The 23091-nt window shown below is 38.3% G+C and overlaps 1 protein-coding gene across 2 annotated transcripts in view; it reads right to left on the reverse strand.

Moving 5' to 3' along the window:
• Window positions 1-19768, reverse strand: part of myh11a (myosin, heavy chain 11a, smooth muscle) — a 28655-nt gene extending 8887 nt beyond the window's left edge. Inside the window, exons 1-26 of one of the 2 annotated variants that reach the window (XM_072462925.1) lie at window positions 19635-19768; window positions 15156-15520; window positions 14010-14166; window positions 11261-11288; window positions 8662-8761; window positions 8517-8543; window positions 6706-6798; window positions 6561-6624; window positions 6372-6470; window positions 5870-6013; window positions 5220-5315; window positions 5026-5144; window positions 4567-4719; window positions 4169-4342; window positions 3548-3721; window positions 3357-3471; window positions 3046-3239; window positions 2844-2965; window positions 2702-2771; window positions 2466-2626; window positions 2058-2166; window positions 1846-1977; window positions 1303-1509; window positions 802-939; window positions 395-518; window positions 111-282 (exon numbers count right to left, since the gene is read on the reverse strand). In XM_072462925.1, the coding sequence (XP_072319026.1) occupies window positions 111-282; window positions 395-518; window positions 802-939; window positions 1303-1509; window positions 1846-1977; window positions 2058-2166; window positions 2466-2626; window positions 2702-2771; window positions 2844-2965; window positions 3046-3239; window positions 3357-3471; window positions 3548-3721; window positions 4169-4342; window positions 4567-4719; window positions 5026-5144; window positions 5220-5315; window positions 5870-6013; window positions 6372-6470; window positions 6561-6624; window positions 6706-6798; window positions 8517-8543; window positions 8662-8761; window positions 11261-11288; window positions 14010-14166; window positions 15156-15497 (3314 nt within the window). In that variant the 5' untranslated portion in view covers window positions 15498-15520; window positions 19635-19768. The remainder of the gene's footprint in view (window positions 1-110; window positions 283-394; window positions 519-801; window positions 940-1302; window positions 1510-1845; window positions 1978-2057; window positions 2167-2465; window positions 2627-2701; window positions 2772-2843; window positions 2966-3045; window positions 3240-3356; window positions 3472-3547; window positions 3722-4168; window positions 4343-4566; window positions 4720-5025; window positions 5145-5219; window positions 5316-5869; window positions 6014-6371; window positions 6471-6560; window positions 6625-6705; window positions 6799-8516; window positions 8544-8661; window positions 8762-11260; window positions 11289-14009; window positions 14167-15155; window positions 15521-19634) is intronic. The other variant, XM_072462926.1, reaches the window with a different exon arrangement.
• Window positions 19769-23091: the final 3323 nt, after the last annotated feature.

Below are 23091 nucleotides of genomic sequence, written 5' to 3' on the forward strand. Positions count from 1 at the left end.
GTTTTTACTATTACTATTCTTTGTTCTATGTTGCATCCATCGTCGAAGCAAGTTCTTAGTTTGTGCATCCTACTACTATTGTACATCATGGGAACAGATGTGTTCTTTACCGGGCCAAAGCGTTCTGTAACTCCTCCTCCTTTTTGGCGAGTTGTGCTTTGAGTTCAGCGATTTGAGCCTGGAGTTCTGCGATCTGCTCCTGCATGTCGTTAGACTCAGCCTCCAGCTTCCGCTTGGCTTTGTCCAACTCCTGACGACCCTTCTCCTCCTTCTTCAAGCGAACTAAAAGCAGGCAACAGCTCTTAAAACAGTATGATCTTAACTATAATTATCAACCTGAACATTTATGACACGGTTCTTAGCTGTAATTTGTTCAAACAATAATGATTTTCACCTTCCAGTTCAGAGATCATGGACTCATGTTTGTTTTTGAGTTTTGTGAGGTTCTTTGATTTTTCTTCCTCTTCCGCCAAGTTTGTACTGAAATCTGCAATCCTTTCTTCCATGAGCTTTCTCTCCTACAAAACAGCAACAGCAACAGCAACAGCAACAGCAACAGCAACAGCAACAGCAACAGCAACAGCAACAGCAACAGCAACAACAACAACAACAACAGCAACAGCAACAGCAACAGCAACAGCAACAGCAACAGCAACAGCAACAGCAACAGCAACAGCAACAGCAACAGCAACAGCAACAGCAACAGCAACAGCAACAGCAACAACAACAACAACAACAGTAGTAGTGAGATGGTAGGATTTTATCTACAGGTTGATGCTACAGTATTACATTGGCATTTACCTTCTGCAGCTTGTTGTTCTGGTCTTCCATTAATAAAACATCGTCCTCCAGCTTTTTGATCTTTCCCTCACAGGTCACCTTTTCCAATTGTAGCTTTTGCCGTGCGTCTTCTTCCTCTTCTAAATGCTCCTCTAATTCCTGAAAATAAAAACATACAGAACAGTCTATCAGATCCTCTTCATTTCTTTTATCATAGCACCAGTTTTTGGATACTGCGTAGAGACAGCAAGTCAATATTTTGTGTTCAAAACTTTACAGAGTTGTAAATGTAGGAAAAATAAAGTGCAAGGATTTTATTATGTTTTGACAATATCCAGCTTGTGTGTATATTCAACACTGTAATAACATGTATTTATTTATTCAAATTCTTACAGATTTATGAAAAACTGACCCAAAAAATAAATCACAATAAAACATTTCTATTTGCTGCAAAATATTGTGCTCTGTTTTAATGATTTTTTTACTGAATAAATCTCCCTGGTGATGTTTTTTCACACTGACCTGCATCTGTTGTTGCATCTTCTTCTTGTCCACAAGCAGTGATTGAGCCCGCTCCTCCTCTTCATCAAGTCGCGCCTCCATCTCGTGCAAGATCTCCTCCAGTTCCTGTTTCTTTGCGCCCAAGCGGATCCTCATCTCCTCTGCCTCAGCGTACAGCTCCGTCTCTGCCTGAAGCTGCTCCTGCAACGCGTTCCTCTCCTCCAGGACCTACAGCAGACCAGAATCATCATGTTGAGGAAATATTTGGAAAAAGCAATAAAGTGTAACAAATTTGTAAAATAGAAAAATAAACTGTTATCAAAGTATGTAAAATGTATTAGAAGTCACTAGATCTGTCACAATCATTATCATTTTTTAACGATAATACCGGTATACAGTTAATAATTTAAGGCGTTTAAATTATCCTGATTTAGGGTCATTGTGTCATTGGCATAAGGAAGTTTCAGGAAATTTTCTGTAACAATATATCTCACATCAAAATGTGTTATTGTGAAAGGCCTGGAAGTCACCTATTGAATTGTCTAATTGGAAACAATTCCTTACCGCTGTGTGTTTCAGTGATATCTCCTTGAGCTCAGATTCAACCTTTGTAGCAACTTCTTTGGCTTTTATCAGCTCCTCTTCTTTCAGGCCCATCTCCTCCTCCTGCCGAGTCACCTGCAGCAGAGGCTTAACCTGCGTGTCAAAGACAAACACAACACGTTACACTTTTCAGAACTACAGTGTTGCACAGAGCTGATACTGGCTGCACAGACCTTTGTGAACAGCCTCCACCACTGCCAGTTCCTGAGTTTGAGGTAGGCGGCGCAGTTCCTCTGAATCACTTTCATGGCTGTGAGCTGCTGCTGTCTCTTTGCAAAAGCCCTTTAGGAAACACACAAAACCAAGTAGAATGTAAATATTACACTCTTTATTGAATAAAGACAACAGCTCCCATCGTATCTTTGAGCATTTTTTAATCTTGAACCGTAAACATTGTTCCCTTGGCCAAATAAGTCATTTTTTTAATTTTCAGACAGTGTGACTGAATGAGTATCATTTTATTACAAAGGTTTCTGTCAATGAGCTTTCTCTTACTTACTCATTCATGATTCTGTCTACTGTACCTTGGCAAATATAATTTCATGTCATAAAAATACAATATTCAGCATGAAGTGACTCACTTTCTGGCCAGGAAGCCTCTGGCCTGGGATTGGAAGGCAATAATGATGACTGTGATCTTCAGGTCTCTTTCCTCCTCAAGCTGTGCCAGCACTCCAGTCCTGAAGAAGATCTTACTCTGTCCGATCCGGTACAGGTTTGGATCCAAGTCCAGGTGCTTAATCTAGACACAGAGGGAAGTAAACAAAATAAACAAAACATGTGCATTTATTTAAAAAGGCTAGTCATTATAGTTTACCATAAGACAGCAAGCTTGTTTCCCATCCATGAAGCCTTTAGGAATGGCATTCGCAGCCAGGATCTCATATCTAAAAGTTGAGAAAGTGACAATAATATAAAACAATTTGAACAACTTAAAAATTACAAACTGTCCAACAAACCTCTGACGGAACTCCTGGAACACAATGCGGTTTGGAAATCCTTGTCTGCAGATTCTGATTCCCTCCAAAACGCCGTTGCACCTGAGCTGCTCCAGGACGAGGTTGGCATCCAATTTCCCTGCCTGAACAAAACAGATTTATGCAATGATTAATTTTCCTCATCAATTATTTATATATATTTTAGTGGGTTTGTTGGTTTTACCCTCTTCTCGTGGTTGGGGATGATGCACCGGACAAAGTTGGGTTGTGTGTTGTGCAGAGTGGTCATGAGTTTAGCCAGAGACTCTTTGTAGAGCTGCCCCACAGTCCGAAACATGCCCTTTTTCGTCTTTGAGGTGCTGGGCATTGAACTGTCAGTCATCTTGGCAATTGTGTCCAGACCGACCACTCTGTCGGCTGTAATTCACAACACAATGAGTTATTAAATCAATAATTTTTCATTATCAACATCGATGATTATTGGTGCTATGTTGGATTTGCATATGTAAGTGTATTGTTGACATAAAGTCTTACTGTCTTTCCACAGTTCCTGAACAAATTGGCTTGAGGAGTTGCTGAGAAGAGCTGTCACATTGTCATTCAAAGGGTCCATGTTTTTAGTGAGCCAGGACGCAGCGTTATAGTCCACCTACATACAAAAAAATAATACAATTAAAACTAAATAATCAAACATACATCATTTATTTGAGTGCATTGATACTTACTCTACCAGCATAATGACAAAGTGAGAACTCTGTCTTGCTCTTGAGCTGCTTAGGTTTGGAAAACTTCACATGGTTTTCTTGTGTTTTCACAAGCTTCTCCACAAAGGAAACATCCGTAGCTTTGGGAAACCAACACTCTTCATCCAACAAGGCCAAGACGCCAGGAGGGTTGTTCTGTACAAAATCAAAGTACCATTGAAATAACTGACTTTTACAGCGCCAATGGGACATGCATAGACACTAGAGGTGGACGATATTGTCAAGAAGACAATATTGGAATTGATGATATAAATAAAGCTCAGCATTAAAAACATTGTTCCATAAGACTGATGCAATTTGGCCTCTCTCCACTCTCACTGGTTACTGTTAATTTAAGTCTCATCATCTCTTAGCTTGTTTCTAAACTGACCTACACAGTATTATAATTAAAATAGACAACTAAAATGTGCAGTGAAACTTCCAAACAAGGGTATAAGGGGATTTTTCTGCACTTTATTTTTACAGTCCATTTGTACAATATTGAATCTCAACAAAATTATTTATTTTTATATTTATGAAGAAACATAAAGATATACATTTTGGTCCATACTGTCCATCCTTAGCAGAGGCTTATTTCCTTACTGGTCTCTCGATGAGCTCGATGCAGGGCTGCAGGTCCAGGCCAAAGTCGATGAAGTTCCACTCGATGCCCTCGCGCTGATACTCCTCCTGCTCCAGGATGAACATGGTGTGGTTGAAGAGCTGCTGCAGCTTTTCATTGGTGTAGTTGATGCACAGCTGCTCAAATGAGTTGTCCTGAAACAGAAAGAAAATTCAATAAATTCCAGTAGCTAGGGCCAAAATCTTACACTCAGTCAAACTTATTATTATTTCCCAATAGAAAGCAGTATAAAATACATATACATAATAAAAGTATAAATCACATGTGTAGATAAGTCAATATATACAATATGCATGAAGAAAATAGGACTGAAGAAAATAATAACAATAATATTAATGTATTATTGATGTGTCTGTACCTCAAAGATCTCAAATCCTGCGATATCCAGGATTCCCAGGAAGGAGGCCCCCTGACGTTTGGTTTTATCCAGGGCCTTGTTGACTCTGAACAGGATCCAGCGGAAAAGACGCTCATAGATTGCTTTAGCCAAGGCTTCAATAGCAAAGTCAGCCTGGAAGTGAAGACAGCATGGGATATGACAATAATACTCTTAACTTTATTAACTTCTCAGAACCATCTATATATTTAGCAATTTTGTGGAGAGGTTTACTGTATTGTACAAAAAGGTCCTGATCAGTCTTTAAATACTACCTAAAGTGAAGTATTCAATAACATGGTTCAAGCAGTTCCCTATAAACTGAACTTTAGGCCCCTATAAACTGAACTTTAGGCCTATATAAATTGAGATATCTATTATTATGTGACTGATCTACTCTCAAGCTTTACATGACTTCACTGTGAGGGGCACTGGTGTCACCTGCTCTTTGGTCTGGGCCTTCTGCACAACTTCTCGTCCCACTTTGATGCGAGGAGTGAGAATGGCTCGAGTGAAGTCGGTCACATTGATGCCCTGCAGGTGGCACACCTTTTGGGCCGCTAGGGGTACAAAATAAGGTTAAGCTTTCAATTTTAAATGTTATGATGATTTAATAGCATCGATCTGTATTCAACCTGTGTTGTCTGGCATTGTGGCCTGCTCCTGGTTCCTCTCTTTATTGAATGTAATGTTTCCAAGCTGCATGACTGTGGAGCACACTTTCAGGATGTCTGGACAAAGGAAAGGCTACAGTAAATAAAATATATTGGAAATGGTAGAGCGAAGATTTTTGGAACAATAAATACAAATAGACATTTTTCTGACCGGTATTATGATTGTGATTAGACTTGCAACTTATGTTTTAAGAGTAGGATTGTGTTCAAAGTGCACATTTTAAATGTTTAACACGTTAAAATATGAACTACTAAACAAAATTAGCATTTCAGAACATGTTCATGGAGGCTTAAACTACAGGGTTGGACATAATAAGAATACATTTTTTGTTTGTAGGAGAAATTATGTTCTTAATAATACTTAGAGATTTGTTTATTGCATCCATTCAAATTTTTATTTCAATTAATTGTAAACACTACCCAACAGCATCATCAACAACATCAAGGAACTATTCCCCATTCACAGTCACAGTCACAGACCTTCATTGAGTCCCTTGTAGGATTGTTATTAGCAGATAACAAACTGTACATTTTTTGGTTTGTGAGTGAATGTCTAAACCGGACAAAATGCAATACAGCTTTTATATCTGTCGAATGCATCTGTCCGTTACCCAGTCTCTCCTCCTCAGTGAAGCCCATGATCCCCATCGCCTCCATTGTCTCTTCGTACATCTCGTCGTCCTCTTGTCCTGAGATCATAACGTGTCCCGCACTCAGGAAACGGTAGTTACCGAACGGCTCCAGCAGAAGATCCTCTGAAAACACAAAGTTAGATACAAGAAGGGTGGTAAACTATGCCTAATAAGATGTCTAATTATACTGATTTAGTTCCACATTCAAGGATTTCCCTTTTGGACATTTAGGATAAAAACACAACTAGTGATTTGCCTTACTAAAAACAAATAAAATGTGCACATTTTGAATAATAAAAAAACAAACATAATTTAACAATTCAAACAAATAAAGACTGTATTTCCCCCCTACAAAGTCTGAACTTGATTAGAAATGACCTCAAGCACAATTAAACTTTGATTAAAACATTCTTAATCTGAGTGACAATTACAAATAATACAATCTGAACAGGATCAACAAATAATATGTATTCTGTCTCACCCCTGTGTTTTTCATGAACACCAGCGATCATGTAGTAGAAGATATGGAACGCTCTTTCAGTTTTTGCTTGTCTGATACAGCGAGACTTTTCCAGCAGGTCTGTGGACATTCAGCTGTTAAAGAAAATGCTAAAAACATGAAAACGTTTACTTAACTTGTCAGATAACGCTGAAATGTCACAAAGGATACAGGTCTCTATATTGGCTCCAACAATGTAACCAGTCACATCAAAGTTAATACGGATGAATTTACCCTGAAATAAAAAAAAAAAAACGTTGAGAAATATATTTGCAAATTGCACCTTTCTGCTCCAGTAATACAGCAGGAAACTTACAAATCTTGAAGAGTTGTCGTTTTTTATGGTCTTTGCATTTCCAAAGGCTTCAAGAATAGGGTTTGCCTGCAGAAGCTGTTTCTCCAGCTCCCCCTAGAGGCAACAGTGAGCAAGCATGAGCATAGTTGCAACAAGCAGATTTTTGTGTGAAATAGAAGAGCTTTGCTGAAACCTTTTTAAGATTTAAGTTACATGAGGTCACACAACTACTACAGAGCCATCATACATATATTTGTCATTAACCAAACTAAAATTACAGGACTTTATGAAGGCGTATCCCATTATCGCTATCAAAACAAGGTTAAGCACACTGTAGAGAACATTGGCGCACTGGCAAACGCCTTTCACTTTGAGTTGAGCTAATCCATTTGATCAAAGCAGTCGAGGTCGGGTACAGGACATCGCAACATCTCAGATCTCCTCTACCTCAAATACTCTGGACTCGGACGTTCAAGGTGACATGTGATAAAGCTAAAGAAACATGGATCATAACACCATAGTTTATCAGGTTTTGTTTAAAAGAAGAGAGGATAAGACAGACAGATACAGACCAGCAGGTGAAGGCAGATCAGAGTTGGCAAAGCAGAGTCAAGAGTTGTCTTGGCTGAAAAAGGAAATTATGACTAGAATACATAAAAAAGTGAAGGAAAGTTATTACTGGATAAAACTCACACTATTTTAAAACTGCACTTTACAATCCACAATTTACCATTAGAATATGAGTTTCCACACCAGTAACAAAATGTATGCACGGTAATCAGCACTTCTGTGACTCGGCCTATCAATTTCAAAGTGTGTTGCAATAGGACTTCAACAAGAGAGAAAAACAGATTTTAAATTAAATGACTCTTTCATTAATTACATCTATAGGCAAAATGTTTGGTTCACGTGACATCACAACAGCTTGAACAACAAACGATCGTATTTGCCTTTGCAGCTGTTTGGGCCTGGTTTACGGTCAATGTCTCTGTAATTACTGGTCCTATCCATGTTAAACAAAAACTGGAACAAAGTTAAACATCTTAAACATCTGTCTAAACAAACTAAGGTGAGATATTTGTCATTATAGCTCCAAAAAGTGTGGCCATTATTCAGTTACAAAGACGTGATTGTGGACCGAATCCCTAAGAAAAAATATTCACAATGAGCTAATATCTCTCTTAAAAAGTATGCATCGCTCGTAGAGATATAAAAGCCCCTGCCTTCCATCTGAAATCATGACATTACCAAACCTAAAATGGACCTTTGTCAAAATAACCAGCCTAAAACTGAAAGGAGCATGTTTGAGAATGATCTATCCCTGTCATAAGTAAAATACATTTACTTTCACACCGAGTTGTCCACTGTGAGCGGAGCAATGTCCGTTAAACATGAGAGGATCAAATGTCCTGATGATGGTATTAAAGAGGAATAGATGAGGTGATGTTTGATGTTTTTCAGAAAAGGAGTTGGTTCATGCTCACACAGTGCATTGATCTGTGAGGGACACTTTCACTGTCAAAGAGGCCCCCGTCCCGCCTCAACTGGCAGTGGAAGTGTGTCGGGAAAACCAAAGTTCAAGAGCAGACCAGACGACACCGGGCGTCCTAACTGAGGCACTCTCTCGCTCCGTGAAGTGTTTTCTAACAGGCATGCAGTCGAAATCAACACTACAGTGGTGTCGGATATGGAGATGATGATTTTCTATGGAGCTCCAGTAACCGTTTGTGTAAAATAAAAACAAATAAAAACTACTGTCTTCATGCACTTTTTGAACCTAGAAAGAGACACACATAAGCACCACACAAAACACACGCCAGGCCGTTACTCACGTAAGCAAACTGTGCTCCTGATTGTTGCTATTTGGAGGAAATGGCGATATACAGCGTTAAACTTGGGCACTTTTCTCCTTCATACATTGATCACCTCCTTCGTAAGAGCGAGGAAAGTGCTTCATAATGTGTTACAGAAACTTACCGCGTTGCTGTCCTTCTTGCCCTTGTGTGAAGAGGCAACGACAGCCAGATACTGGATCACTTTCTTGGTGTTTTCAGTTTTACCAGCACCAGACTCTCCACTGAGAAAGAAGACATTTCAAACACATGGACAAATAACTACATAAATGGGTGCACCACAATTATTTAAAGTATATTCAGGCGTACTTTTTAGCAAACACTACAACCGAACTGTGCACAACATAAAAAAAACACAAATACAAGGTACCAACAGCACTGTAAGAAGGTTAAAAGTCTGAAAAAAGTCTGAAAAGTCAATTTTGCACGATAAAGGCTCTTTAACTGTTAATAATCCTGGACTTATTTAAAATGTGCACTTAAAAATGCGTCGTAAAATCACATTTCATTTACCCAAAATGTGCAGCCCAAATATAGAAGACATGACGTTGCTCAATTAAACATTGTGAATATTCATTTATAGATTCAGACCAACATTTTAGCAACGTTTTTGTCTTCTCCTGGTTTTTTTTATAGGTTTATTTCCAGGAATGCCGTAATGGTCCTGAATATCTTCCTCCTGCTCCTTAACAGTGATGGAGAATGCTGTGCCATGACATCATTAATTTAGAGTTTTCCATCCAAGCAACAGTTCCTGGTGTTGATCAGACAAACAAATCCAATCGAACACCATCTGTCTGGTGCAGGCACGGGCCATAAAAGGCATGGGACAAGCCCCAGTGTTGGCCTCAAACCAGTGTCCTGCTCTGGAGACGACAGCTGACATTTACAACGACTGTAAGCACTACCAGACCTTTCAGAGCCTCACTGTGAATCTGACTCTGAAAGTGCTGCACATTAGTGAAGTGCTGTTCTGTTACGTGCCCCTAAACACCGTAGACATTTTCTTGAGTGGTATTTTAGTTTCTTTGAAGCTTTCCACTTCCATGACCTGCTCTTTGACCTGTTGGTGTGAAAGAAGGGTTTAAATGTATTGTTCATTTATTGACTTTTTTTGTAAATATAATCCAACAATTTAGATATGAGTGTTTTTTTGAAGGTATGCAAAAGTTGTATATCGAGTAATTGTTTATAGTGAAACAAACACAGTGAAAATGAAAAGTTATGTTGTAAAGTGATATTTCTGCACTTTTGGGATTCATTTTACAGACATCTCACATTTGTCTGAAAATTAAACCTCAACAAAATGTATAGACATGTTTAAACACATTATCTGAATATTGCTATTGGGCTACCTCAAAAAAACACGATAGATAAAAACAAGATATTTTTTTGGTCAATATTGCTCACCTTTGCCCACAATAATACAAACATGTATTCATTCTTTCTATTTCTATGTTTTTTCATGACAACAGAAGTCAGTTCCCATGTCAGTTTACCATATAATTAGCCCTAAAATGGTGTAAAGCAGAAGTAGACATCTGAAGAGCCAGACTCTCCCACAGTAGCTCATACATGACATTCCATGTTCTGCTCAAACGTTTCTGCCTTATAAGGCTCCAGCTGCAGCACTGAACTTCAGCTCGCACTCAAGATTAAGCAAAGACTTTTTCATGTCTATAATTACTATGAACATTTACCAGAATCAGACCAATGTGAACGTTTTCCATTGAGGAAAAACAAACATTGGGGTTTAAAATGAACCAAACATTTGGCCTGACAGCTGCACTTTTAATCTTTCAGAAACATGGGCACATTAAAGGCCACTACGCATTTCCTGACTTCTTTTCACACGACTTCCTTCCTACTTTTATGAGAAATAATGGCCGGCATTGGCTAGTTATAAATAAATCCAAACCCAAAGCAGGGAGTATTGGGATAACGATATTCAGACATAAATGTGTTAAAACATTTATACAAACGTATTAGTTGACGATAAGCTTGATTTTCAAATTTAGCATATCTTCAAAACCAAAATTCACGATATTATCTAATTTTATATATTGCCCACCACTAGCAATATGTAAAACTCAATATGCAAATAGAAAGTTTCATTTCACCTTTCTGCATATTACTTTATTCAGTCTGTGTTCCTGCAGCACCAGTCACACACTCATTTAATGTTTTAGTTTCAAATCGTACCAGTGATATGAGCTTGGGCAATGTTTGAACCAACTACCCTACTGTCGGAGGGCGAGCGTTCAACCCACGCCGCCACTGTCCAAACCAGAACCGACCGTAAGTTCTTTTCTGTTGAATCAAACGCTTTCAGAGTGATTCAAAGTTAAGACAAGTGTCCCTAGACCCCCTGATGCCTGAATAATAGTTCTCAATAGTCAGTTCAAAGGAAATAAACAAACATTTGGGAGCTTAATCTGGTTTTCACATCGGGATCCAGGGCCAACTTCCTGACCCGGGTCTAAGAGGGACCAAGGTCTCAGTCCACTGGGATCGTGGCCAAGGCCTCTTTGCTTTTGCTTAATACAAAAATAACGTACAATCAATGTCAAACTTTTCTTTTCTGTGTTGATCTTATCAGTTATGGTTCGGACATTACAATCTTCTCTTATAATATTGTACAAACTAAATGTTATGTAACTCGCACATTAAGACACGCAAACAGGCTCGATTACACAATGAAAGACGACAATCCCATTACTTACGTGCAAAGGATGGACTGGTCTTCACGATCTGCGAAAGACATTCAAAATTGTTAGTATTAATAGACATTTAATGACAAGTGACATTACAAAGATTCACAAAACATCAGCAACGATTCTGTTCAATGCATTTTCTTGTTCTGCGCTTTGATGACGTTTGTGAAAACAATTTGAGGGAGTTATGTTTTTGGTTTAAATGTCGATGTCCTCTCTGATTGTAGTCACGTATTACATTAAATTCAGAGCTTAAAAATCAGATTGAAATGTCCCAATACTCCTGGGAAACACGTCGAGTCCATTTGGTTAAATATATCCTTAAATTCAATAGTCTCCGTCGTCAAGAGAGAGGGGCCACAAAGATGACATTGTTTAAAGTTTAATTAAGAATATATCACATTACCCCAGACCTGTGCCGCTCAGCTAATCCAGTGTGGGAACTCAACAGCGGCATTATGGAAAGTTCTAAAGCTGTTTTAACTTGTTCTATTCCACAAAACGCCACGTGAACGCTCAGAAGCTCCAAAAGTGACGACGGCTTCACAGCAAAAGACAAAACGTTGACAATAAATCACTGTGGGACTTGCCTGGTTATTTTTTTCCTAATTCAAAAGCACAAAGCTAAATTTAGCCGCAACGGGACTTTAGCTAAAACAACAGGAAGAAACTTTCACAGATTTAAACGTTTTTCACATAAATACTTTAGCAATCAACATCTTGTTTCAAAATCATTAATAAATAATAATTCTAATAATCCTGAATTCTTAAACAGAATAATAAAGTTGATTAATTCCATAAAACTAAATCCTCTACTTCTCCATTGACCTTCTGTATTGCAGCCTATATCTTCTTTTTAAAATTATCTAACATATAAATATACAAAAACAATCAATTAATTTGAAAATATATTGGAGGTTCACGTTTTATCATAAACAACAATCATGTTTAGTCTGGAATTGACCTTTTGTGTATGAATGAATCTTCACAAATTAACAGCTATTTTGAAATCACAGCTGTTCTTTCTTCATCAGAAACTCAAGCGACGCTCTAAACATCCACAGTCTCCAACTTGTTTATGCTTTATCGAAGAAACAGTAAACACAACTATGCTGCGTGTAAGCTGATAAAGCCTTAATGCACACACAGAAACACACGTTACATTTGTTGGTTAAATAATGACATGTAACATCCTGTTATAGATATACAATTTCAAACTGATGTAATAGTTATGTAAGGAATTGCCCTCAAGCGCAGGGGGTTAAACACGCTAATAAGAACCAGAATGTTTGTGTCAGGAAGTAGCTAAAAAGCCAAAGAGAAGAATATTGTGGATGGCAAGAACACAGAGTCACTTTGGACTTTAAGCCTAAAAAATATATTAAAAAAAAAACAAAAATACCTATGAATAAATATACAAACATAATTTAATGGTTGATTGAATTATTATTATTATTAAAGTAAATGGTTGAATGGTTGATAGCCTGCTATGTGGAGCGTTGTGAGTTCAAATCTGGATCTTGACAATTTGCTGCATGTCAGTCCCTTGTCACGTTCTCATTCCACGCTACACTGTCCTGTCCAATAAAGTCTATGGGCCAAACAATACTTAAAAAAAAGAAAAGAAAACTTGAGCATAGGGTGGATTATAATGAGGGATTTGGAGACAGGAAATGTTTGCCTGCCATCCACCCATCTCTCTATCCAGATGTTGACTCCTCTGGGAGCACGTCGTCATGGCAGCATGAGGGCGATGAGCACGAACCCCTGGACACTGAGGAGACGCTCCACTCGATGGGAAACAAACTGCTCTGACCCCGCAGCGGTGACAGAGAGTTTGCCAAAAAAATCATTTACTGTAAACACAAAGTTTGACAAACGCACTGTCACCAACTTTACGAGACACTGACTCTCAAATGAGCCAGAATGAGCCAGAATGAGGAACTCTTCATGCAGCAGAGTTTCTCAAACGGATGTCCCCGTACCAGTTGAGGTATGCCTTGTTCTCTGCATGTCTATTTTTGTGTCATTTTGCGTCATTGTCCTTTACCTTTTTGTCCTCTTTTATGTTAATCCTTGGATCTTCTTAAGGGTTTAGTCCAAGGGGGTATTCACACTTGTCCTTTTTGGGTCCTGGTTTGAGCTCAGTTCAGTTTAGATGTAGACTTGGTTTGGTCCTGTTCTAGTCCTGGTTTAGTCCTGGTCTAGTCCAATTATTTCCATATTTTGTCCTAGTTCAATCCAAGTTTTGATGTCTATGAAGTGTGAACTTGCACATTGCGTTCACACTTACTGTACTTGGTCCTAAATTGAACATGTTTTAGTCTTGATGTGGACTTTAGTCATGTTTCAGGGTGTTCCTACTTGTCCTTTTTTGACATTTGAGTCATAATGTATTCTTTCTTTAGTCCTGCTGTAGACCTAGTTTAGTTCTGGTCTAGTCTAGGTTTAGTTTTGGGTTTAGTCCTGGTTTAGTCTGAATTTTCATATGGTGAATGTGCAAGTGTGACCCTCAGTCTCATTCGAGATCTGGTTTTGATCTAAAAGATATTTTCTTAGGTAGAACACATTTATTATTAACCGCTGAGAAAGAGCGTGTCGATAGAGCCGCAGATCTGACCTGTAACTTGGCCTGGTGGCTTTACCCCATGTTATTGCTCCACTGTGGAACATTTCAGGCCAAACAACATCCTCATGGAAACAAACAGGTGTCGAACCCTCCAGTAGAAACTACATTGTGCCACTAAATGAAGCGCACCTTGCATCATGTTCCTGTAGGCGTTGTCACTGATGGAGTAGATGTGAGGGGGCACTTCATGTCGCTTCTTCCCTTTGTACATGTCGATGATCTTCTCTGAGTAAATGGGCAGCATTTTGTACGGGTTCACCACCACACAGAACAGCCCCGAGTATGTCTGGAGGAGAGACACTTCAAAATGAAACAAAACACAGGAGTGGCTCAATTTATACATTTTGATTAGATTTCCCATTTGCTGTGCATGGCATTGTCACGTTTGACTCTGAATGATTGTCTGTCATTTTGCATCTAATAAGCTTCTCTTTCAGGTTTGCCCAGTCAGATTTGATGGAATAATCTCACGATTATCGCTGTAAAACACCTGTTCAGAGCTGACAACATTTAGGGACCACTTCAAAATTCTAGTCCAGATTTATTTTAATCCTGAATATCAATATAACATCCAATCGCTTTTTATAACATGTATGAAAGCAAAACTAAAGCTCATTTGTCTCTCCTGTTTTTGATTTGATCATTTGTTATTTATTTAAATGTGATGCAGTTGAGCATCATGTAATAATAGCATCACATTTAATACAGATGCAATGGAACAATACAGATACTCTTATGGGTAAAAACAGAAGGATTGGGAATCAGTTCAAGATTTCAGTCAAGCGTTAAACCTAATCTACTGACTATTTACAGACCAATATTGAAAGTATTCAATTCCAGTAAATATCAGATAAGTGATATAGCCCAATAATTAGATGTGATTTTAGTCTGATCATCAAAAGCCCTGGTGACACATGTCAGATAACTTTTATTATAATTAGATTTTATGTATAAGATTTTTCGACTAACTTTTGTATTTTGATCAGATGTTTACATGACATTTCAATAATTTGACAACTCCAGAAATCAGGTAATGATCAGATTTTTGGTGCACATATAAATCATGTTTATCTTGTATTTGCAGTTTTGTTTACACATGCAATGCTGTCTGCAGAGTTACTGAGAGTAAATTGACATAATCAGTTTCAAATTGATTGATTTTCTTAAGGAAAGTTATAGCACTGATATTGGTTATATCTGAATCAGAACTGATACAGAACTGACTGTTCTTATGAATAAACTTGTACAGAGTCATAATGGGGTAATAATACTCACATAGATGAGTCCAGAGAAGTAGCGCTCCCTGAGGTTGTGCAGCACTGAGGCCTCGTTCAGGCAGGTGAGCTCGGCCATGTCCTCCACTTTGCTGAACTTGGGCGGGTTCATCTTCTGTATGTCGTCCTTGTTGACTGTCATCTTTTTGCCATTGTCGGCCAGCTGCACCAGCACCTCGTCACCGCGCTCCTCTTTGATGCTCGCCGCCTCAAAACCATTCTTCTCCGATGGCACCCACACCAGCTTCTTGGCCGCCCAGTCCGCCTGCGCCATCGGGTTGTTCAACGTGTCTTTGTCCACGTAGAGGAACTTCTCATCCTCGGCTGGGGCCGTCTTGGACATGTTGGCTTCGGGTGGAGGGCCAGCTGCAAAACAGGACCGAATAATGAAGCAGTTGTACAAATGTTTGACCAACATGCATTTAAGATAAGATAAGATAAGATAAGATTTATGTCATATCTATGTGATATCCGTTAATCGATAATCATGATTATTAAGGTCACAACAGAACATTTTAGAAGTAAAAGCTGCACTTGGAGCCTGGCATACGTGTGCTGTATCTTAACCACTCGACCACCGGGCAGCGCAAAACTGAGTAATTTCTATTCAATCTATATAAAAATATAACTAAATGTAGAGAGCCTCTTTTTCTGGTTTATGTTATGTTAACCATTCAGAAAGTTTCAATCAACCTTGATTCAAGCTCCTGCCCTACAGACTATAACCTACTTTACAGGTCATACTAGACTCTAGTAACCTGAATAGAACAAGCATTCAAGCATTTACCCCTGAACAATATGATGCATATTTTAATGCAAGCATGAAACATGATTAATGCAGGCTCCATAAAGCAGAAAAGCAATAGGCAACAAAATAAAAGAGTGGTGATTTAGACATCGGCCAACAATAAACCTGATTACATGATTGGAAATGGGATTTTTAAACGGTCAAAAAAACAGTAGAAAGACCCAGGCACTCGGATATTGTTTTGGTCGGACTTTGAAGAGTTAACATGTTTGATCCTTTGGGGATTTCACGCTCCTTCTCACAGGCCTCCACCCAAACTAAATTTTCACACAGTCCACAAGAGACACATAAACTCTCCTTGATCTAGATTCAAAAATTAAGGATGGGAATGCAATTTCTTCTCATTCAATGACAAAATAATAATAACCCTGTGTATATTGCTGACAACCTTATCTAAGATTTTAACAAATGCTGACAACAAAGTGTAATTGAATCATTATGTAATACAGCAATCGACAACGTACATTTTTTCCATGTCTTTCTCTCTCCCTTCCCTGTCTCTCCCTCTAACAGCCTTGAGTCTCGTGCTGCGATGACCATATATGGGCCTCTTCTCTGTAGCAGCGCTCTTTTCATCGGGCCTAAACAGCGCGGCAAGTCCAGTCCCAAACAAAAGCCTTATAGGGAATAGTATGTCTCCGACTGCTCTGCCGTTTACTTCAAAATGATAACAGCTAAGCAAAGAGGCCGAGGGGGGCCCGGCTGCAGCCATCACACTGTAGTTTACACGGGACGCTGTCATAGACAACATCAGGGGAAATGTCCAAAGCTTCAAAAAGTTGTGGCCGGAACTGAAAGTCACAAGTTAATATAATCTGGAAGTGCACAACTTCATAAAAACACTAGCAACCACTTCTTCTCTTCTGCAAACACAAATTAATGAACTAAGGGGCATTATTTTTTATTGTTGTATTGTTTTGCAAAGCTGATATGCTCTTTAGACAAACAAACTAGTGTCATTGGTGTTAAAAGGACTTCAGGTAATTTGGCAACTGGATATAAGGCTAAAGGCTATATGCAAAAAACAGATGAATCGGTGCCATTTAACATCTAAAATAGTAAGTTTTATTCCTCCACAGATGGAGCGCTCTTTTGCTTTCATCTTTTACTGGAGGATCGACTGCAGACCTCTCAATTAAGAAGCACCAAACACGTCACATGAAAACAATTGGATCTCGATTGGATCAAACTTCGATTAATTGCAGAGCGCTAATGAGATATTTCTTTTGTCTGACAGAGCAGGCCAATAAGAACACTCGATGCAGAAACGGAACCTGCTCCACTCAGGCCCAGTGGTTGTAATAAAACATCGAGTCACACAGTAAAAATCTGCCATCTTGAATCTACCATTGAAAAGCTGAGGGGTAATTGCTCAGCACTCGGGTTTCAAACAATTACTTACTGCACACTTCAGGCTGTAACTGCTGCTGCTCAGCCTTCAAAATGGGCACCGGTGTAATTGAGTGGGAAGTATTAACTATGGGGAAATAAAACGTGCTTCAATGAAAGTTTATGAATGCACCCAAGGGATCTATGAAGCAGAAACGCCTAAGGACTGATGAAATGATTAATTGAAAAGGAGTTAAAATGCACAAAGCTACAGCTTTTGGCGTTATCGATACTTCAAACAAAACAAGGGAGATTTAGAAAAGAAAACACAAAATCGCAATTGTTGTTTATTGAGTAGATTGTAATCTTTTTAGTCCATCGTCACCAGTCCTTACTTTACACATGATTAGGTCACTGTTTAATCTCGGTTTGGTCCTGATTCGATCCTGGCTTGGACCTAGTTTAGTCAATTGATAATGCTATATTTTAGTCTAATAAAAGCTTAGCGATTCAGGAAGTTGTCATTCGGTTTATGGTTTAAAGCTGATACTCCCATATAGGAAGCTTTGTCAGTTATCTGTTATAGAATAAGTTTTTGAAATAGTAAAGTAGCCTGGATGACTTAAAGGTGCACAATGCAACTTTTCTGGTGGAGGATTTGCCACCTAGTCATCTCCATGGAGATGCTACTCAAAATAGCATTAAACATAAAACTTGTCTATCTTCTGCTGATGACACCACAGTGACAGGTCTCATTTGTAAAACTTGAAATGGAATTCTTACTAAAAGTGTACGTACACGGACAAAACACAGACTTTCATCAGATTGTCTGAGCACAAATATCCTTCGCTGGATCTATTCTGATCAATTCCACGTTTTACATAGATCACAAACTTAATGTGGAAAGTTGCAGATGGACATGACATGTTTTGTACATAAGGCAGCAGATCTGTGGAGAGGCAAGCCCACTTAATAGTATTAGCAATAAAAAAAAAAAAATTGTGATGAATAAAAATGCATTATAAATGCTGTGGAACATTCAAAGCAAAGCACACAGGTAGAAGCAGGTAGAAGACCCTTCACCAGGAATGTTACATAATGCACATTTAAGGTCTTCATGCCCTTTCAATATTGTATGGAAAACATGTTTTGAGGTTGGGTTTCTGAAAAGTTTTAGGACCAGTGCTGTCTTCTTGTCGACCTGACTTTCTGGGTGAACTAACAAAAGCCTGTTAAACACGCTGCTAACCCTTTAAACTTTGCCCGGCTCTTATCTTAATATTATCACACCCTCCCTCCTTTTCCTGAGAGTTGTGTCAACACATCTCTGTAATGGTTCTGTCTGCAGAGCTGCTGCTGACTGGAGCGGACGGGATAAAGTCAAAGAAGCAAACGTTAAAGACGACGAAGAGACAGGAGATTAGCAAGTCCACGAGGCACTGATGTCCTTATGGATGAACGATCAACTTTACAGGCACCGCATCTACTTATTTATAAAAGACACTATGATCTCAAAAATACAGTAAACTAATACATATTATCACAGAGACGGTTCCAGTCCACAATGGTACGCATAATTCCAAGCAATATTAAACACGTTTGACTTATGAGACAAAATGACCTTTCTATTTGTGGAAGGCATAAAGGTCCTGTGAATGATTTAGGCTCATTTCCTCTGCTGGCTGCTTCACTAATACACTTCCTGTTATAATTGTGCTAAACCCCAGTGCACTGTAATTTCATTGCTCTGAATGATGATAAATAGTGACAAGTTCAAATTAGGAGAAGAGCCACAATATTAATAAAAAATAATCTTGGCAGGGCTTTCAAAAAGAATACAAACCATGTCAATAGAAGTTTTTCTGGTTAAGATTAATAAGGCAGAACTTATAATATATACTTATATATATAACTTATATAATATTTTTGATTTGCTTAAGTTTTTGAGTGTGAATGATAAAATACATCATGAACTTAGCATTACCATAGACATTGTATCCATATAAAGTGTCCAGAAAAGCAATAACTGTTGTATGTTTAGCAAAAACAAACATGAAGTGTTTTAGCTCTCAGAACAGACTTATCTCGCATGACCTTATTTGGAAAACAGGAAACTTAGTGGTCAATTTGGTGACACATCTATTCACTTTGAACTTCCGTTCTTATGCACTGTCTATGCATTTGTTGCAGTTCTGGCAACGATCGAGGAGTTTCTTTTAATTTTGATTGTGAAAGTAGACTACACCTTTTCCAGTTCAAGTATTTTTTTCAAAAACATGCATAACAAGCGCTTTTGAGAGGCAGTCCTACATTAGTTAGAGAGGTAGAAAACACTGTACTTACATATTGACAGGAAAATCCGATTCGGGTTAAAGAATTCACGTTGATGTTACGAGAGGCTGTGACGAGGTACTCCAACAGTAACAGTCCAAATGACCCTCGTCTAATTCAGAGACGTAGCATTTCAAGTGCGCCCTGTTGACACGAGAGGAGGAGCCGCGTGGTCTGGAGGCAGCGGACATGCGCAGTGCGACCACAGCAGGTTGGCCCCACGGAGCTGAGTGATGGAGAGCGGGGCAACACAGAGGTGGAGTCTGCAGGAAGTTTGTATCAAAGTGGAATATAAATGAAAGAAAATAATTGTAATTATTTGAGAGAAATTTCACGAGGACAATGAGGGAACGCAGTGTCATAGACAGTATCCCACACTATTGATCTTTTGAGGAATGAAACGTTAAAAATAAATCATTGTAATGCATAAACCTCCCTAACAGTGCTTCATGTGAGGTAAAGAGTACAAAAACTAAGCCTACATGTCTCACTTAAGGGACTTAAAGGTTAATTTGCCTCACTTTTTCTAGTTAACGCAGTGTTCTTTATTGCAAAGATAATAAATGCAAAAGGACACAGCTAGGACACCCATAAAACAGAGGGAGATGTCATATGTATACAGCAAACCACAACTTCTTCCCACTCCTCATAAGGAAACCTGCTGTCGCCCCCTGTGTAAAAACATCAGATAGAGCCCCAACCACATAACTCATTATTCTCACCATAAACCTGTCTATTTAAGTGCGTATATATCCCAGACATTTCTTGTGCTGTTATCGCATTTCACAAAACCCTGCACCGTCCTGGGCCGATCCTGGGCCGCTCCTGGGCTGCTCCTCTGGAACTTCCTATATAAGGACAGTCTTGTATTTGCTGAAATCAATCAAAGCGTTGGATGCTAGTGCAGGCCTGTGTGTGTGTGTGTGTGTGTGTGTGAAACTTGATGATGATGGACCAAACCCACAGTTACTGCATACGAGCCACCCCTAAATGGCCAACAATATGGAGGTGGGGCTAAATTGTACTCAAGGAAAAAACTTTAGAACAGTGAGGGAAGAATCGAAAATGTTGTAATTTCAACTTTAAAAATACCTCTTTACATATAATGAAGCTACGGTTGAATAATTGTATAGTTTTCATGTTTAATGACGTGATCACGTGAGGAACGTTGCCAATCAAATAAAAATATATTTTGAATGGATAAAGGTCCTATAAAAGTGCCTCCAATCAGGAAGTAGTGATTTCTAAAACCTATGAAACTGAAAACATGTCCACAGTTAAGCATTATATACATTATGTCTCACCTGAGTTACTAATAGTGACCTTGATGTCATTCAAAATTAACTAAAAAACTATTTAAAAAGAGACCAGGGTCATTTTCTACAATGCATAATTTGTGAGGCAACAGCAGGGAAAAATATAAATAAAAAAATAGAGAATGGTGAACTCTTTCTGAAAGTTAGTTAATTAAGCTAATGATGATTCTGATAATGCATTGTAGATCATATGTTTTTTTAATTTGTATTATATTGCTCTGCTCAAACTGTTGGACTATAGAACAGGGCTGTTCAACTTTCAATTTCCCGAGGGCCAAGACCTCTGAGCCGGAGTCTAAAGAATAAAGCCTAAAGAACAAAGAACAAAGCCTAAAGAATAAAGCCTAAAGAATAAAGCCTAAAGAATAAAGCCTAAAGCACAAAGAATAAAGCCTAAAGAATAAAGCCTAAAGAATAAAGCCTAAAGCACAAAGAATAAAGCCTAAAGAACAAAGCCTAAAGAATAAAGCCTAAAGCACAAAGAACAAAGCCTAAAGAATAAAGCCTAAAGCACAAAGAATAAAGCCTAAAGCACAAAGAACAAAGCCTAAAGAATAAAGCCTAAAGAATAAAGCCTAAAGCACAAAGAACAAAGCCTAAAGAATAAAGCCTAAAGAATAAAGCCTAAAGCACAAAGAATAAAGCCTAAAGAATAAAGCCTAAAGCACAAAGAACAAAGCCTAAAGAATAAAGCCTAAATCACAAAGAACAAAGCCTAAAGCACAAAGAACAAAGCCTAAAGCACAAAGAACAAAGCCTAAAGAATAAAGCCTAAAGCACAAGAACAAAGCCTAAAGAATAAAGCCTAAATCACAAAGAACAAAGCCTAAAGCACAAAGAACAAAGCCTAAAGAATAAAGCCTAAAGAATAAAGCCTAAAGCACAAAGAACAAAGCCTAAAGAACAAAGCCTAAAGAATAAAGCCTAAAGAATAAAGCCTAAAGAATAAAGCCTAAAGCACAAAGAACAAAGCCTAAAGAATAAAGCCTAAAGCACAAAGAACAAAGCCTAAAGCACAGAGAACAAAGCCTAAAGAATAAAGCCTAAAGAATAAAGCCTAAAGCACAAAGAATAAAGCCTAAAGAATAAAGCCTAAAGAATAAAGTCTAAAGAATAAAGCCTAAAGAATAAAGTCTAAAGAATAAAGCCTAAAGCCTAAAGAATAAAGCCTAAAGAATAAAGCCTAAAGCCTAAAGAATAAAGCCTAAAGAATAAAGCCTAAAGAACAAAGCCTAAAAAGTCTAAAGAATAAAGTCTAAAGAATAAAGTCTAAAGAATAAAGCCAAAATAATAAAGTAAAGAATAAAGCCTAAAGACTAAAGCCTAAAGAATAATAATTCTAACGCTAATGCTAATGCTAATGCTCAGACCACGGCACAAGAGGAAATGTCCCATCAAAATAAAAGAGGAAGAGGAAGTGAAGGCATTAATTGCGCCCCTGCTGGCCAATAGTGAAAAATACACAATATCTGCAATGCACTTTTTTTCATGGCATCTCGAGGAGAATATAACCCATGAGTTTCAAACAAATCAGACAATGTTGAGTTTCACACAAAGGGTAGGGGGCGCTATAGAGTAAATTTGTTACATGGGTATAATTATTTCCAATCAGACCATAAAAACGCATTAGTGAGTGAAATATGAGCTCCGTAGATCAATTCCATTAGGCGTGACTTGTCCTTGAAAAACAGGAAAGTAAGCCTTTTTGAGGGCACGTTACAATTTTTTTTAAATGTATAAAATTTCAATGTATTTAGATGCAAAAAGTGTTGTTTTGAGCTCGATCAAACGAAAAACATAGGACAAGTATAATTTTGAAAAAAAAAATTCAAACATGGAGACGCCACTTTGATTCAACATGGCTGACTTCCTGTTTATCATAGAGCGATGCTCCAGGTGTGTTTTACTCATCAACGGTAGCTCTATCACTGTCCCACGTGTCATGTGCCGAGGCCAAAGATGAAGTGTTTCAGGTTTTTCTTTTTTGAACTAGCGCTGTTGCGACGGGCGTTCTCGCATCCTCCATTTTATTCGAGTTCGGGCCGAGCCGATCGCGTCTATGTCCCCATGTGTGACATTCATCAATGTTCAGGGGGTCAAAAATGCCCCAGTTGTGGCAAAATGACCATGAATAATAATAATAATAATAAGAA

The sequence above is a fragment of the Eucyclogobius newberryi genome, unplaced genomic scaffold (assembly GCF_026437365.1).
Source record: "Eucyclogobius newberryi isolate DKJ021-1_F unplaced genomic scaffold, fEucNew1.0.hap1 SCAF_4, whole genome shotgun sequence".
Lineage (NCBI taxonomy): Eukaryota > Metazoa > Chordata > Actinopteri > Gobiiformes > Gobiidae > Eucyclogobius > Eucyclogobius newberryi.